The sequence below is a fragment of the Lutjanus erythropterus genome, chromosome 7 (genome assembly GCF_056507025.1).
Source record: "Lutjanus erythropterus isolate fLutEry1 chromosome 7, fLutEry1.hap2, whole genome shotgun sequence".
Taxonomy (NCBI): domain Eukaryota; kingdom Metazoa; phylum Chordata; class Actinopteri; order Lutjaniformes; family Lutjanidae; genus Lutjanus; species Lutjanus erythropterus.
Genome location: NC_139323.1, coordinates 17432728 through 17451278, shown reverse-complemented (window position 1 = coordinate 17451278; position 18551 = coordinate 17432728). Strand labels below are relative to the sequence as shown.

Below are 18551 nucleotides of genomic sequence, written 5' to 3'. Positions count from 1 at the left end.
GCAAACAAACAATGCTGCATATTCAACCTTTAACTTCATGTTTTCTTCATGATGCACAAAAATTGACCTTATTAGTGGATGACACTACATTTGTGATGTAGAAGTTAATGGAATTTAACTATGATTGAGAGTTGTGACCTAAGCCTTAGAGAAATCATACATTTGTGTACTTTATTATTTATCCTAGAAAAGATTTAAGTATTTTTACATTTCAAGATTCAGTGATTTCAAGATTCTTCATAAGTGTACTGTCATTAGTCATTAGAGCCTAAAAGCATTCCTAGAACTAAGCCAAATACATGTTTCCTATCAACACAGAGACCATTTTAAGGCTCTTAAGTTCCCATTGTGAGAAATAAGACAGACATATGCTGTGCATCTCTAATGAGATGTTCATTAAAGAGTTCATAATGCATTAATATGTTTTTAGATTTGTCCTTTTAATTTCAGTATTTTGTGTCTGAGCCTTGAAGTGTTCATGAATCAGCTGATGAACTGTCATGTTGTGACTATGAGCTGACATGTCAATAAAAATGTGACTTATCACGGTGTCTGTGTCACCTTGAATACACCCACAAACTGTTATTTTTGTGTTGTTTTTGTTGGGCTTGTGTTGGACTTTGCTATGCTGGCTCCTCTTTCTGAGGGCAGAATCGATGCTGACTGAGGATGACGTCATGGTCGTTGTTTCGAATGTCGCGAGCTAGCGCTGGGTAGGAGGCCGCGCGCTCTGCTGGGGACACAACTTGTTTAAATCTGAAGCCTGCGGTGGTCGACAGCCCCCGGTACCGTGAACATCAGGTACTGTCTTCATCTTAGACCGATATGAGACTCTCCCGCTGCCCGTAACCGGTTTAAAACCAGCTAGGACACTGTCGGGAAGCGCTCTGTTTCTGGGCTGGCTGATTATGCTAGCGGCTCGGCTAACGTTTGCCTGCTAACGCTAGCGTTTATTCGATTTTAAACACAGAATTTGTTTACAGTTTGTCGCTAACGACGCTGTACTTTTTTGTTTTCTTGATTTTCATCATGATGGTAGGCTACCGAGCGAGTTTTGTCCTTCTTTAGGCATTGGTATCCAGTGTCAGACAGACAAAACGTCCAGTGAGGCTGTTTGCTAATGTTACAGTGTTTGCTTTGAGCTATGCAAGCACAGGTCGACAATTGTTTTCTGCTGCGGACGAACTCAAACTGGGGACAGTCAGCTGTAAGTTGTTGAGCTAGACTGTAAGCACCGTAGCGTTTGCTAGGTCATCGGTTCATTTGAGGGTTTCGTTTAAGTTTTCGGGGTGTTTTTGTTCCCTCATATCTTTAGCTTTTGTTCCTTTTTTTTTTATAACTTTGTCCTGACCAAAACATCTTGCTGTGCGGCGGAAGAAGGCATAAACTAGCTGAGCTAGCCTGTGTTTTCGCAGACTGTAACTTGCCTTTTACAGTGGACCTGTGCTCGTCTCTTTGTACCTTTTGTTTTCATTGCTGTGAAAAGCTCACCACCTAGTTTTTGTGACAAACCCACAGCTTACTACTTTCAACACTCCTGGCGCATTGTCCTAATGTTACAGGAGGCGCATTACATTATTAAGTGATCATTTTTATTTTGTATTTATTTGTATTTTGCCATAACTGTCAGACATTGATTTACATTCATTTAGAAATATAATTGTATATATAATAGGGATGCACGATATTGACATTGTTCAGCTGATACCCTGATAGCTGATATATGCCTGCTTTTAGTTGTCAGGTATTAATTGCCAGCTGTTTAGATAAAAATAAAAAATGTTCATATTCTCTGATTTAGGCTGCTCAGATGTGGGGGGGGGGGGGGGGGGGTTGCCTCTTTTAGTCTTCTATGACAGTAAGTAGGATAGGTAGATGCATCATCATTTTTTAAAACCATTTTTGGATATTTTATGGACTATCAATTAATCAAGAAAATGACTGACAGAGTAATGGATAATGAATATTAGTGGTGGTGGTTTCTCACGGCTGATATCTACATGATAACTGATAATTTCACATTTTTGTATTTTTAAAAGAAGTTCCTATGGCCTATAGTTTATGCATACCTGCAGGTAAGAAAGGCAAAGATCTAGTGAGCAAAGATGGATGATTTAATATTCCACAGATCTGACTGAATCAAATCTAACTGACATGACTATTACAATTAAAACAAGTTACTTTTTTCTTGTAAGGTACAATAAAAACTTCACTTTGAACTTCATATACTTTGACTTGTACAGAGCATTTTTCCTATGATTTCAAATTGAATGCACTGACATCTTCTCAATCAGATATTATTATAGCCCATATTTACAGGTCTCTTAAAAAGTTTAAAATTCACATTCACTAATAAAAGGGCTTAAAGGGTATTAAATAGTATTCAATTCTTGGGAAGGTCATAGGTATGCTAAATAATATGTAGGAAACAGTGTTTCCCCTATCCTGGTCCTCAGGGCTCACTACCCTGCATGTTTTAGATGTTTCCCTGCTCCAACACACCTGATTCAGCTCGTCATGAAGCCTCTGCCTGATAGCCTGAAGCCTGATAACAAGCTGATCATCTGAATCAGGTGTGTTTGACCAGGGAAACATCTAAGACATGCAGGGCAGTGAGCCCTGAGGACCAGGATAGGGGAAACACTGAAAGATTACCAGGTAAATAATTGTCCAACTCCACCAGTATTTGGGCAAAAGAGAGCAAAAGAGCTGTAAAAAGTGGAACAGTCATCAGTCTGACCTTCATGAGGAAGTTAACCATATTCACTATTATAACAGATGGTTTGTCATCTGAGTGACACATGATAGTGTTTACCTATTTGTTTAAAACCATGTGTAGACTATGAAACAGTGAACCAAAACAATAATACAGCCTTGGTCTAAATGACTTCCTGCATAGAAATTGCATATCTACCTTGATATAGCCTCATTTCAGACTCTGGCTGTAGGACACTTGTAATTGTATCATCTCACCAATAAACACTTTTACTTGCTTACTTGAACTGACAACACATGAATTTCCTCAAAAAACTACACCAGTATTTTCACATTTCATGTTTAGGTTTTCCCCCAAAGTTGGCCTGAAATTTAATTGAACTGTGATGTTAAAAGGTCTCACATTTAATTTGATGGTACACATAGACACCCTGATTTATCTGCTATAATATCAGTATCAAAATAAAATAATATATATTAAAATGCTGCCTATAAAACTGAAAAAAACAAACTGCATTATGTTCTATTAAACTAAGTTGTCAAATCGGTGCTCATTGGACTAAATATATGCTGATGATAGAGGCTGTTATAGTTGTAATAGACTAATATCAGCTGGTAATATATCGACCTTGGTATTTATCGTGCATCCCTAATTAAACTCAATTCTTAGTTAATTTTGACAAAGTCCAGTTCTGATTTAGTCACACCTGGGCTTTGTCACGCTGTTAGCGATTTTGGATTTAATTTCAGTTGATGAAGGTGTGAACCTGTTTGACAAACCTTCATTACAGCTACAATTAGTCAGCCATAACCCCTTAGATGCTCACAAAGTAACTCATATTTTCTCCAACTCTACTCTCATGCTCCAATGCCAGTCTCCAAGCTCTTTTAGCCAAAAAAATGAATAACCTTGTAATCAAATAGGGACTGCTAATCATTCTGACTAACTTCTGCAACCCCATTTTCAGGAATATCCTCTCCCATCCCCCTTACCCCCTCTGTCAGAGCATGGCTCAGGAGACCAATCAGACGCAGGTGCCAATGCTTTGCACTATGGGATGTGGTTTCTATGGTAACCCCCGCACCAACGGCATGTGCTCGGTCTGCTACAAGGAACACCTGCAGAGACAACAGGGAGGGGGCCGATCCAGCCCCCCGGGAGAGAAAGGTAGGAAGATGGGAGAGACATGACCGATAAAAAAAAAAATCAGGAGGGGGGTGCTAGACATGGGTCTGTTAGGATCAGAGGGTCACTCAAAAACTGTACAGCCATGGGGGGCAGTTGAATTTGCTAAAAGGGGTTGGAGAACAGAGGTAGCAGTAGCTGCCTACACTGTGGCATCAGAAAGCAAGAGAGTGACATCTCCATCTGTTGTTTCACATTAACTCAAAACACATCTGATCATGGTAGACAACCACAAGCAATGAACGACTTACAATAAGATACTTCAAGACAAATGGAAAGTCATCCATGTTCAGGTGCCAAGACAGCAGGTTCTGTGTTGTTTGTGCTATCAGACTGTTCTGTTCCTACACAGCTGCTACGTCACCAGCAGGATCGCCGGGCTCAGCTGGTGTGACTGTAGAGAGTACAACCACAGAACCCAGCACAGAGGTGGCAGGGACCCCACCTGAGGAACAGACGACCAGGTATGTTGATTGACAAATGGGAGTCCTGAAACAACAAATCATTGTGCATCAGTGGGTATTTTGATGTCGTGCGTTATAAACATGATATTCTGTGTTCTCTTTGAAGTGTTTTTAAGAAGCTGATCAAACAAATTAAACAGTGGCCCCTTATCTTGTAAACGGTGTATGTCATTATATTGGACACTTGATTGTATCATTAAAATGCCTGTTTAATTGACTAAATAATGAGTAAATCAGTTCACTGCTAGCTCCAGTACATTGTGTTGTAATGTGTTCTCATTAGTTCCTTTAATTAAGTACAACAGCTTGCCTCTGCAGAAATCAGAGATATATTCCCATCTTACTGTTCAGCATACAACCTGCTGGGATCATGTTACGATCATTTTGTATCCCAAACATTTTGAACTTTGCCTGATAACTCAGCCGTCTGGTAAGAGCTCTTGGTCAAAACACAAATGTAAAATTTTTATTCAAGCAAGCAACAGTGTGTTATACACATCTGCAGCTACATTTTACAGAGAAGAAGTGGAGGCACTCTAATTTAATTTCTTTGTGACTGTCTGAGTATCTCTGTTTTGCATTTTGGTTTTAGGCCTGTTGACACCAAGAACAATAACTACAATGATATTGTCAGGATCATTTTCAGAGTGATTTGATGAAAGATAGAAACAGTGACAACCAATTAAAATCCACCTGAATTTGCATGGCACAGACTGCAATTTATTAAATGCATACATGATGTAATATAAAGCTGCAAATTACACATGACAACAAGGTCATTTTACTTGAGACATACTGTCAAATGGTTTTTGGTGCTAATGGGGGTCTCTGAAATTCATTTAGTCCTTACTGATGTCTTCTTTAATGATCGTAAGGCCACCATCAAATTGATGAATAAAGTTTGTCCTCAAAAGACAACAGCTCTCATAACAGAGTGTTGGATTCTCCTAACGCCTCTTGTCTTTGAAGACTTTTGCGAACTCACATCCTTCTGGGTTTCTGTTTGTTTCTCTATACAATGTACAGCAGCAACAGGTAATCAATATCCATTTTTCCAAGCTGTCGACACAGGTGGAGCACACAGCATGTGCTTGTTGCCTCTGTTTACAGAATGTTGCCATTACCACTGTGGGTGCTCACAAAGTTTTCCTTATAGTTATCATTCTTGGTGTGGATGGCCCTTTAGTCTGCATACATCAAACCAATGGAGATTCTGTGAAGTAGACAGTAGTAGCAGGTCTTGCTAGGCCTTAGCTTAGTAAAGTGGCGTTTACTTATTTATTTTTTGTGGATTTTTAGTCATTCGGTAGCACTGACCACTGATTTCTTTATGTAGCGAGTATTACCATTTTCAGTCTTGAGCCCTCTTGTTTAAAGTTGACACTGAAAGAAAGGGCTAAAGAGTAATGTTCTGTGGTTTTAAAAACTTGCTTCAAGGCCAGTTCTTAAAACAGCTGCATAATGCTGATTAATAAGGCCGAGTTAATGTTTTTTGGGAATTAAGCATTTTGTATTGCTTGCTTTAGTTATGCCAATAAATATTACTTTTTGAGTTCTAAAATATATTATGTGATGGGTGAGAAAAAATACTTGAAGGTGATGATGTCTCTGAGTTCTGTGAGTCTATTTTTAATTGGTAAGAAGTATTGCTTTTGTTAGAATTTGTCATTTGCTGGAAAGAAGCCAAACAAACAAGATAGACCGGGATAGATCTTAAAGAAAATCCAATGCCAGACTGGACAGTTTAGTATTTGAGCAGTAATTGCTCTTTAGTATAATATACTTATATTTCTGAATTTCCTAGAAAACAGATTACTCATGTTATAATGAGCCCAGTTTTCATGGAAGTTGTTCCAGTAATGGGTTTATTCTTCCCAGAATGTCTACAGAGATGTCCAGACAATCATTTGTTCCCTGTGTGATGAAATTTTGGAATTATCAGAAGGGATTTGCTCCCGATCTGTCTGTATAGTGTAATCAAGGATAATTGTGCTGCAAACTGTGTGTATGCACTGTCCTGTTTTCTGTAGGCTCTGCCTGTTCGTAGTTGCTCGTGTCTTGTCAAGTTGATTGTGATCGCTCATCAGAGGCATTTCTCCAAGTAGTTTGCAGAGAGTGCGCTGAAACAGATCCAAGAAATTTGTAGTCAGTCACCAAACAAAACAGTAGGATAATATATGCAGGCAAACAAGAAAAAATATTCAAATTTTCCTCTGTTATTTGTGGTGTTTCTGTAAAATCTACTTTATTGTTTGGATTGTGTTAACTCTATTTTCACATAGATAACCTTGTGAGTAACTCTGGATGGCAACAAGAGCATCTAGGTTTGCTAATATTTGCAGTCTAACAAAATATACACAAATCTCTCTCCTATACAATTACTGTTAAATCAATTGTTTTCTTAAATCTTCATTTTTGAATTGAAAAATTATCCTGTGTATAGTCTCAAATATATATATTTATTTGTTGTTGTTGTGATGTCAGTCCCAGCTCTCCCAGCCCAGTAACTCAACAGATGACAGCAATGAGCATCTCCCAGGATTCAGGAGCTGTAGATTCTGATCGAGCGGAGGCTGAGGAGGGAGAAGAGGAGGGTACTTCCAACAGCACAGGTAAACATCTCAGAAAACAGTGTTCCTCTCCCACTATCTACATAAAGTGAGTCACTCTCACAGCTGTGGAGGGCACTGCTATTTAAGGAGTAGGTTATGAATAAATGGGTAAACTGTGGGACGCACTTGCCACCCTCTATCTTAAGCATCCCCTGAAACAACATACTCTGTGATGATGCTTAATAGATGTAGAGTATGATAAAGTGTGTTTTCCACTTTTTCATGTGTCTGTCCTTAATATTCTGCCTCCTGTTTTTGACTAAAATGATATTTGATGAGCAATTTAAGATGAAACATTTCCGGCATCGGCATTTCAGTTAAGGGGTAATTGAGTTTTCAAGTCAGGGCCAGCACAAACATGCTGTTTTATTATCCATTTCCACATCACACTGACTAGTTTGGTGTTGATGAATAATGCAAATCCACAATCTGAGTATGTAAACGGGGAGTGAAACAACGGGGTGATGGTTTAGTGGCCATAAAGCTATTCTGTCATAGCTGGTATATATATTTTCTCTTTAGACTGACTTAGCAAACTTAATCCTTTATATATTTTATTTACTTTGAATGTTTTTACTTTCATTATTGTTAGTTATAGAATTTTCTGTTAAACATGTAGTTATCCTCAAATGCAAGCCTATATTTTAATAAGGAATGGATGAACTGATGTGTAGCCATTGTGCTTGTTTGTTTTTTTTTCCTAACCAGAACCAGTGGGGGAGGCAGCACAGGCTTTGTCTGATAGTGACCAAACTCCTGATAAAAACAAGAAAAAGAACCGCTGCTTTTCTTGCCGGAAGAAAGTGGGCCTTACTGGTAAGTGAAAAAAGAATTTTGCATACTCACAAGCACACAAACTGAGTAGAGAGCTATTTTAACTACTGACATAGTTCAAGGGTTTATGAGTCATGAATCTGATTTACTGGGATTCTTCACTTATCTGACAATCACAACCTGCCAGTTAGAGGTCTGTTGAGCTCATTGTACTGTTTTTATGTCATTGATAACTTGTTGATAACTGGTGTGTCATAATAGCATGAGGTATTCTTATTTCACTCAGATCTTTGTTCACAATCTCAGTTGTGGTTCCCAAGGATTGATCAAAGGCACCTTGCCGTTCTTCTAATGACATTCAGTGTCTGATGCCATTTACAAACACACTAAATGGCAGTGCAACAGTTGTTAATTCAGTCACATTTCTTCTAGTTAAAATCCATCTCTAAAACTGACTCTGAAAGCCCTTTATCTCATCACACATAGACTTCTGTAAATACCCAACTGACAGCCATCTCAGCTGTCTGCCGCTGGAGTTTAAAACTGCTGTCAGAGTTTTAACAAGACAAAAAGACGGCAGCATCATCTTTGGCTCATTCCTACATTTTGAAATGAGTTGTGATCTACTGCCAATTCAGAGAAAATAATTAAGTGTAACCCACATATCCAAAATCCAATTCCCAGTCCATGGTCTGTATAATGTCTTTTTCTCCATGATCATTTGGTACAGAGAGAGCAACATACTGCAGGTTAGTGGTGCATTTCACAGTCCAAGATATTTCACAGTGTGCTGCTGGCCTCCGCCTCAAAGGAGGTTCCAGTTGCCATTCTATGTCAAAAATTATATTTGAATTTAGGCTTGATTGTGACCAAAATCCTAAGTATGCGATGTGGAAATGCAGCCTGATAATGGCAGTACCCTCAGGGCCTAGTTGAAATTGAGCTGAGTTGCAGAGTTTTATTCATGCCATGTTTCTCGGTTAAAAGGGGCATTTTGTTATACAGTATTTCAAGTAGTATAAAATATACCCTGTTAAAACCTGTTAAAGAGCAAATATAACCAGACCTTGATGTTTGGTGCTCTCAAAAGAGCAACAGATATTCAGCATGTAGAGGTCAGTTTATTAATACTTGTCCTCTGTAATTAGAAGGGCTGTGTAGAGATGCACCGATTTCACTTTTCTTGGCCGATTCCGATTTCCAATTGTTTTTTTTTTAAGGGTCTGACTTGCTGATTCTGATTTAGGTCAATTCTGACTTTCAGTCTTTCTAAGAACTATAATTGACAGCATACACAAACATTTTTGCAACTTTTCTTGTAAAAATTAAATTGATGTTCATAATAAAACTGACTATTAGATTAAACAGTATTTAATTTTTCTCCAAAGTCCTTCAGGTTACAGCCACGCCTTATTATGTTTTTATATTAAGATTATGAATAGGGGGAACGCGATCTTGCAAGATCATGGAATCTCGCGGGATTTCGCAGGACGTGATTTCACACGATCTCCTGTAGAAGCAGATGTAAACAAACCGGAGACAGACGCGGTGCAACAGTTTGCTGTAGTAAAACTTTACCTTGAGAAAAACAGACGCAGAAGTTAAATTAGTCTGGATGAGAAAATGTTTGAGGAGACACATCAATACAGGTTGTTTATTCTTCAGCCAGAACAGGAGGTGAGATTTTAACTGTCCCTCTGTGAACAGCAGTCTGCTGCTGGCTAACATTAGCCTGAAGAGCTACAAAGTTTATGGCTGTTCTGCGACATTGTCAGCTGCTCTGTCTTGTTGTAGGCTGTCTGTCTTCTCTTTATCCTGTTCCTGGAATCTGTCGCTGACACCAACTTCATGATAGCATGTGTCTGAGTGTGTGTAGCTGTGATCAGCACTGTGGTGGATGTGATATCACGGTCAGTTTGCCTGCTGCGTGCATGACGTGACCATCGTGCAGAACACGTGTGTGACAATAACGGGCACAGAATCAGATATGACGCTTGTGCCGGTCAATCGGTGCATCCCTAGGGCTGTGTATTGGTAAGAATCTGGCGATAGAATACGTATCACAATATGATAAAATGACCACCATATGCCATCAGAGATCAAGGAAAGATGTTAAGTTGAAATACTCGCTTCTCTGACAACAGTGCTACAGCCATGGTGTCTGCCTTTGACATTTCTATTCCCAGCTGGAATAACAGTTTTTGTATGTCTGTGTCTGTTTACGAGTTGTAAGAAATCTAAATAATATTTAGACAGAGCAGATGCTTAGAACAGTTAAATTGAGTGATCTGTTAATTGACTCTGGCAGGCTGTAAGGCAGGCACTGAACTCCAATTCCAGAGTGTGTATTTTCAGAGCAGTGGGCATTTGTTTTCAGGATAACAAGCTTAGCTTTACAGTGATAGACAATTGACTGTTATAAAAAGCTTACAGTGTGGGACTTGTCCTTCCTTGTTATAGTCAATTTTATGTTGTACGCGTCTTACACTCCTGCTGTGCTTCTGCAGCCTGCCTGAGCTTCATATGGAGAGGAGAGGGCAGGGAAACAACTCGCTTCACATCATATACTAAATAGAATTTCAACCTATTTAATATACAGTCTATGGGATATTGCTCCTCAAATCCAATTGTAGGAAAACTGTCATAGTATAAAGAACACAGCACCATATGCATAAAACCTGAGTTTAAAAAAAGTTTTAAATCACAACAGTGAAGACAGATAACAACACTGCAGTCTAGCAGGTTTAAACACAACACAAAACGAACCACTGCCACAAGTCTTTGCATGGATCATGATGTCACAATACAGTGTTTTTGAGAATCAATGCAGTCTCACAAAACATATTATTGCAATACTCTTTAAATGTGTATTGTTGTTTATGATTAAGCTTCAATATTGACTAACCATGTTTGCTTCTCTTTGCTGAAGGTTTTGACTGCCGTTGCGGCAACCTGTTCTGTGCCATTCACCGTTACTCTGACAAACACGACTGTCCCTACGACTACCGGAGTGCAGCTGCAGCCCGCATACGCAAGGAGAACCCCATCGTGGTGGCTGAGAAGATTCAGAAGTTATGAGGACTGAGTGCAAAAAAAAGAAGTCTCTGACTTTGTGAATTTGAACAATGGCAACTTGGATGAAAACACCTGATATCATGGCTTCATTTGTTCATGGTAGTCTAAGACGGGCGGGGTGGGGGTGGTGAGGTCGCAGCCACTGTCCAGACGCTTCCCTTACTAGCATCTCCCTCTCTCTCCACTAGTGACTGCAGCTGAACCTGAGTGTTTCTGTGCGTGCGTGTGTGTGTTTGTATGAAAGTGTGTGTGTGCACAATTTGCTTGAGAGTCGGGGAGAGAGCCGTAGGGGCTTGGCGGACATTAGTGTTGCTGTGAGGGGAGGGAAGGCATTTGATTTTACCCCTTTTTGTTTCTCAACTTGGGGGATCGTGTGAGTTTATTTTTATACAATCCCTGTAAGGTAGTTGAAATGAGACGGGGGTAAGCTGTTAAGGAATGTGTCACAGTGTGGATAATGACACAGAGCTCAATTAAGGTCTAAAAAAAAAAACCCCAAGGTGGGAGATTTTGTGTATCAGCAAGACCTTGTAAGGGCTTTGGAATATAATTTTTTCCCAGACTGAAAATGATGTCAACTTCTTGTCAAATTGGCATTTTTTTTTCTTCCCGCCTCTTTACTCTATGGGTCACACACGTGTTGAACTCCCAAGTCTCAGCATTTTCCAGAATCGTTTCTCTTTGATATATTGACTTATCATACTGATATTGGGTGCATGAACAGTTAATGGAGAGGGTAAGGTAGGGGAGGGCAAGGGTAGGGGGAAACTGAGAACCTTGGCTTAACTGAGTGATTGAATTCTGTGTTTTTATTTTATTTCTTTTTTTTTCTGTTTTAATGAGCGTATGACATCAGAAGATCTATATTAATATATTGTAGTTAGCTTGAATTGTGTGATTGCATTCTATTTATTTTTATCGTTTGGTTGGTCTGTGCTGGAGGATTGGCAGCATGTGTCAGCAAATCGTTAAGATTTGCACTTAACCTTTTCAATTATATTTAAGTAATTCCATCTTGATTATATAACCATAAAAAATACACAAGCTCTGACATGATGGAGTAGAGTCCAGTTAAACCGTTACAATTACAATTGTGCAGTAAAATGTCCATTTTATTGGATTTGGAAACAAAGCACAACAACGTGTGTCAACTGCAGACAGAGCACAAATTCATGTGCCACACCTACTCAGTTTTGTTCAGCATTTGGGTCATTTGCAGTTTATATTTGATCTGATGAAGTCGCCTTCTTGTTTGATTGATGTGACGTTCTGTTTTAGTACGCCGGTGTGTTCTCTTCGAATGCCCTTTTCTGTTCTATGGAGAGTGAAGCTCCATGTTTCTCTTACCACCAGCAGACCACTGACACATGCTGAATGAAAACTGACCAGGGTTGCAGTTACTCTACACATTGACACACCTGCTCAGCTAAAGCAAAGATTGTCGCAATGCTACAGTTGCGTGCTGCGCTTTTACAATGTGCTCCGATTCAGACGAGTCCTTACTACGAAGAGCGCTTCTAGCTAGCTTCTTCTAAGAAGCTCAAATTTACATGCATGTGTGCAGTCAAACATATGAGTTACTAGTTTTGTAACCAACTGCACAGTTTGAAGAATGAAGCTGGAATGTTTAAAAAGCCACACAGCAGTAGCACAATGCATGGCTGGAAGTTAACAGGACTCTACAGTTTATTTTCCAAATGTAAATACCATATGGCTCCTATTCATATAGTATAATCTTAATGTAGATTTTTGCCAGGTATTAAAGGTGGGGGACTAAGGTGAAGAATAGTACTAAGTGTATAAAAGTGCTTTTCATAATTATCCAAAAAAAGGATGTGCCACAAATGGCACTGATTTTATTTCACCATCTTGTTCCCCTTTTATTTACAAGTTATTTACCACCATCATCTGCCCATGTAACGTCCAAAGTATGTCCAGTAACTGGCTCTACCATCAGTGTCTCTTTTCTACAATACTAGTCATATTGTTAACAAGCCCCTATAAAGCTTTATTAACCTCGCTGAATTAAACAGTATCCCAGCCCATGCTCTTATCCTGTTACTGAAATTTATTCATAGCATAGCGATATTACTCAAAGTTAAAAAGGCCCCTGGTGAGACGTAGAGCGACATTTGAGGCATCATCTTTTCATTATCTAAAAGCTTTCCTTGTAAATGTTGCTTGATCTTGATTGTTAAATATTTATGAACGAGCTGCAGAAAAATTGCAAGGAATTTGCAGTGTTCATTCTCAAAATAAGCCAGTGCAGAATGTGTTGAGGTGACGGAAACTCTTCCTTGTCTACACAGATTATCATGTTGGACCTGTTTTGGCTTTAATTAAGGCTCCTTTTACTGGAAAATTGGCTGTCATGAGAATTCCTGTTTAAGTCCTAAACTGTAAAACAAAAAAAATGAGAAAACTTTCAAGGCAACTGTCCTCACTTTTTTTGAGTTTTAAACTAAACAATAAAATTTAAAAATCGCCAACCTTTAATCTTTTGTTGAGATAATTTACTTTTCTCTTTTAGATAAACTTGACAGTGAGCTCTGAACCTGGTTTGTCATTGAGTGCCTGAAATTAAATGGTTGCTACTGAAAATGTTAAATTCCGTAATTCACTTCAATATTTTCACATTCATTTAAAGTTTTGTTTTTAGTAGGAAAAATACATTTTCCCAACAAAAAAAAGAAAAAACTTTTTCTTTCAGTTTATTTTAAAACTTCAGAATTTGATTCTGAACTCAAAAATGTAATGAAAATAGCTGCCTTGAAATAATGCGTGTTCTCATGTATTTTTTACAGTGTAATGTTGGTGATGGACAGCTGGCTTTGCGACTTGGCATGACGACAATTGACTGATTTAATCACCACTAGTGGAAAATTGAAATTCAGAAGGAGTTTATGGCGATTCTTGAGAGATGATTTATGTACAAAGAGAATAATTGTCATATTTAGGGGAACTTGTGTTCGGAGCAGCTCTGCAGTTTGTCGTTCCCTAAGGTGTATCTTTATATATTCAGAATATTTAAGCTTGCCTGCTGGGTTGATTACAGAATATTGTTGCCTAAAAAAAATGCTCAGTTTTCCTTCACAGATTGAAAGTCCTTTCAGAGAAAAAGTCCTTTACATGGGATGATTGTTCAGCTATGTAAATCATGAGGATTTCATGGTTTATTCCTGGTGTTTTCTATTGACTGCTCATATCAAACTCCTTTTCTAAATAAACGTGAGCAGTTTGAATGTAAACAACCATAATTCACATCAGCTGTAATTATCAGACTACTTGGCCCTGATATTGACTGTCTTTTGGCGAAAGACGGATCCCCAGTTTTATTACATGTGATTTAGGACTGTTTGATCGCTGAAATTGTTTTGACTGTTCATGATGAAGGACTTGGCACCAGCAATTAGGGCAACATACCTTAATAATCTAGATATTATCAGTACATATACGTTTTTCTTCCTTTTGTTCTGTTGCTTTGATAGAGTTTTGATGTCTTCAGTCCTGTCTTTAGCACAACCTTTCATAATCAGTGTCTTCATCATGCAGGGGTTTTGATTGATAATAATGATGAACCTGTCAGCTGTGATGAATCTGGTTAAAATTCAGTTTCACACTGCAGATGTAAAGACAAATGACGATGACTCGATTCATTCTGTCTTTCAAGATGAGCTTGAGGGACATCAGATGAAATCTACAATGTTCACAAAGCTGTAGTTCTTGTCCCTTTGGCACTCCAGTCCCCCAGAAACACCACCAGATATCTTTTTATTTTGTTTTTCTTTCAAGATTTAGGATTGTATGATGTGTAAGAGTAAGTATAAAACAATAAATTCACAAAGTTTATTTTAAATTACACTTGTATTTTGTGTTATTTTAATATTTCTGGCTAAATACTGAAACAGTTTTCTTGAAAACAAAATAATTTCTTCCTTAAAAAGTTCTATGAAAACTATTAATGTGTTTAGTGGTGTACAGTTACAAGCATTCATGTCTGTGCTGCTCCAGTACACATACATGCTGTGGCCCCACTGCTTTGTACTTGTATATTGTTTTCAAGTACAAAGCAAAACAATATAGGCACAAATGTTGCAACACAATAGCACCTAGTGTTCAGCTCCACTGCACGCTGAAGAGGAATTGCCATGAGGGCAACTTAACTTCACTAAATTAAACACACTTATTCTCCATCATCCTCATTCATAAAGCAGAATTATGCAATAATGACTTCTGAACACCACAAGATCAAGAAAACTGAACATGGAAATATATCTGTGAATTCGCCTTCACATTTCATCATATTAGATGATGAACATGATTGAATGTCATGTTTAAGTATGGGAAACTCAAAAAATAAACAACATTGCATTAGTTGATCCTTGCAGAAAGGATATCACCAAGCAAAATCATAACAGGTACAGTACAGTATCCTGCCAGTCAAAACAAAACCCTAAGTAGCAGCGGTATTTAAATTAAGGTTTGTGTGACACAAGCTGCAATGTAATCCTTGGCGGCAGTTGTGCCCAACAAAAGTACGTCCACTAAAACCTTATGTAGCCACTGCATTAGACCCAAATGTATGTAAAAATTGGGCACAGGTTTCAAAAACCCCAGAAATTACCCTTTAAATTCACATCCATTGTAATGGGATGGAGGCAGAAATCTAAAAGACAAATGTCTTTTTGTCTCCGAACTTGGGCAAACAAAGCCAAAACTATGGCAGGATCCAGAGAGATGAGATCTGGAGTACTCAGTTATACTAAGAGCTTTTTTTTTTAAGGTGCAGTGACAAATGTATTGACTAGGGATGTAACAATATATCAAATATCGCAATAAAAAATGTCTCAATACTTAGTGCTGGACTGTCAAAATACTTACTGCAGTATTACATGGTTACCTATTTTATATGATTTTATAAATTAATTTAGCATTTATTCTGATTTTATTTTGTGAAAAGGACTACTACTGACTGCTACATTCATTTTGTTTTGCAGTGATTCAAGCATTCATTGCCAAAGACAACACATGCTTAGGTCATGGCTGTCTGCTTTTATTTATTTTTATTACATTAAATCATCATATTTCTTTGGGTTTTAATATCACAAAAAATATATTGTGGGTTTTTCATCGTGGTATTATCATACCTTGAGTTTTTGGTATTGTTACATCCCTAGTTTTGACATAAGGTATGTCTTTAAAATTAATCTGCATAGCAAAATGCTATCAGAGGTGAGTGACAAAATATGTTTTTTTGGAATTTGGGTGACCCAAACTTTAACCTGATTAGCCAGAGTAACTGGAAACACCTGTGTGGATGTGCAAGGCCTGTAAAAAGGTGGCCTACTTCCTGTGGCCATGACTCAGCTACATGATGAGTTGAAATGCTGACATTTGCAGTTTTCTATAACAGGGAGTGAAGGTGGTTCTGTTGTAACAAAAAGTCTCAGAAGATAGGCCAGTGAGATCTGGGCTTGACACCCCAACACCTTGTTAACCTTGTTGAAAAACCCAATTACCAAATTATTTCAAAGTCCAAACCAAACATCAAAGAAAGGATTGCTGGAGGAAGAGCAAGTTCTGCCTTATAGAGTTTATTGATCTCTGGTGCAGCAGAACCAACAACCCGGAGCTGATCCTGGGATCAGACTGAAGAACAAAGACTAATGCACCTCTTTTATACTACTTGGAGACTCAAACATACCAGTGTATTGCCTTCCTTGTCTCTTTGCTCTCTCTCTCACAGCCATAGTACAAAGAATGTCCACTACCTCTACGTTCATGTGGCTTAGTCAACTGTTTTTTAAAAAATAATATCAGTCAAACATCCAATGGATGTTATGCATCAAACAGACTTTCTGACAAATCTTTCTCTGGCAGTTGGCTTCTTGTGTGCCTTTGACTGAAATCACCCAGTTAAAATACCCCAGTGGATGTTTTTCTTGGCACTGGCTCTTAGTTTGTCCTTGATCATATCCCAGGTGTTCTCTTATCTCTATGTTTGGCTCTCATTTAAGAAAGGACTGTTGATGCATATGAGAGCACCATCATGACCAGGGAATAAAATATAAATAAACTGGTGAAAAATATACCACTACAGTTCCTGTACCACCAAAGCTTCTTCCTCAGGAGCTTGCAGGAGAACTCAAATGTGTGTCAGAGTTAGTACAGATACAGTTACATGTTACAGTTTTGTATTTTTCAGTAGTTTTTTTTTTTTTAATTCTGTATTTTATATGTTGTTTTCTATTCACTTTAGTTAAAGTTAGTTTCCAGAGTGGGTTTGCTCATTTCTGTTTGTTTGTTGTTTAAACAGTGTTTTGTTTCAGTCTAGTTTTTATTGTTTTAAAATGTTCACTTTCAGTTTTGTTTCTATTGTTTAAAATGTTTTGCTTCTTTTTAAAAAGGGTATTTGTCAGTGGTAAGTTTTAAGAAGTTCAGAACAGGTATTACAACACAAACGCAGCACTTTGTGGAGGAAATTGACTAATTTGACCAAATTGACAGACTACAACTTAAGACATTTCCTGTATATTTTTATTTTATTTCAGTTAGTTCTGTAAGTACACAATATAGTTTCAATAGGTTGTTGAAGTCTAGTTTTTATTTTTATTTCAAAATGTTTTCGACACCTTGTTCAATTTATATTTTAATTTTAGCTGTAATGTGTGTTTGTGTGTTTCTGACTTAGTCTACATTTGAAGATACACTTCAGACAGAAGACCTGTTGACTGGGGAGAAGTGATGCATACTTTTTATCGTTGTGCCCAAATTTCGCTGCCTGCTCTAAATCCGCTCCCCTTAATGTGAACAGTGAGACAGCGAGAAACAAATTTTCAGAGCACATTTTAGTCAGTTGCCTCTATAAAAAAATTGATTAATCATTAATAATTTGTAAGAGACAAAACACATTTTGTTTTGTTTTGCTCATTTTTTTCCTCACTCTAAGTTTCCTTATTCAGACAAAACAATGTCAAATGAGGTGCAATGACTGTCATTTGGCTACAAAAACGCAGATGAATGATTTTGATATTAATTTAAAAAAAAAAATTGTACCGTGTACTCAGTTACGATTTTAAAAAACTGAGCAGATTACATAGTGTAATGAATATTTAAGCACAAGTAAAAGTACAGACTTGAAAATCTACTCATTAAAGTAAGTGAAGTACCCCAAAAAACGACTTAATTACAGTAATTTGAGCATTTGTAATTAGTTACTTCGACCCCTGGATTCCAGTTGAGATGATTTTGACTAAGTGGATCGGGTTAATATAAGGTTTAGGGGAAGCAAGTAGTGATTATGGTCAGTTTTAGAGTAAGTCTCCAGGAAATAAATGTAAGTCTATGTTACAGCCCCAAAAATAATATAAGTAAACATGTCCCTGCGTGTGTGTGTGTGTGTGTGTGTGTGTGTGCGTTTTGGATGGGAGGGTGGCAGATCATGTATTCCCGTCAGGTTTTGCAAATTTCCACACATAAACACGAAAATACATCATTTTCTAATGAGCTCACACCAATTTTATCTGTCTACGCACCAATTCTAAGTAACTGTGATGATTCACAAAAGATACGACGCCAGGTGTCTTTTTTTCCGTGTTAAAAGGTGGAAAATTAACAATAAAGTGCAATCATGTCATCTTTTACATCACTGATAGCAGGTTTCCCTTAATTGTCCAATGAAAAGTCGTTACGTCACATCCTGTCAGCTGTCGCTTCCGGATGCGG

The 18551-nt window shown here is 37.9% G+C and overlaps 1 protein-coding gene across 1 annotated transcript; it reads left to right on the top strand.

The window, feature by feature from the left end:
* Positions 1-644: 644 nt before the first annotated feature.
* LOC146323848 (AN1-type zinc finger protein 5) lies at positions 645-13418 on the top strand. The gene is made up of 6 exons (XM_084722983.1): positions 645-801; positions 3684-3883; positions 4254-4365; positions 6850-6977; positions 7686-7793; positions 10681-13418. The coding sequence occupies exons 2-6, from the start codon at positions 3724-3726 to the stop codon at positions 10827-10829; spliced, it is 657 nt and encodes a 218-aa protein (XP_084579109.1). The 5' UTR covers positions 645-801; positions 3684-3723; the 3' UTR covers positions 10830-13418.
* The last annotated feature ends 5133 nt before the right edge of the window (positions 13419-18551 follow it).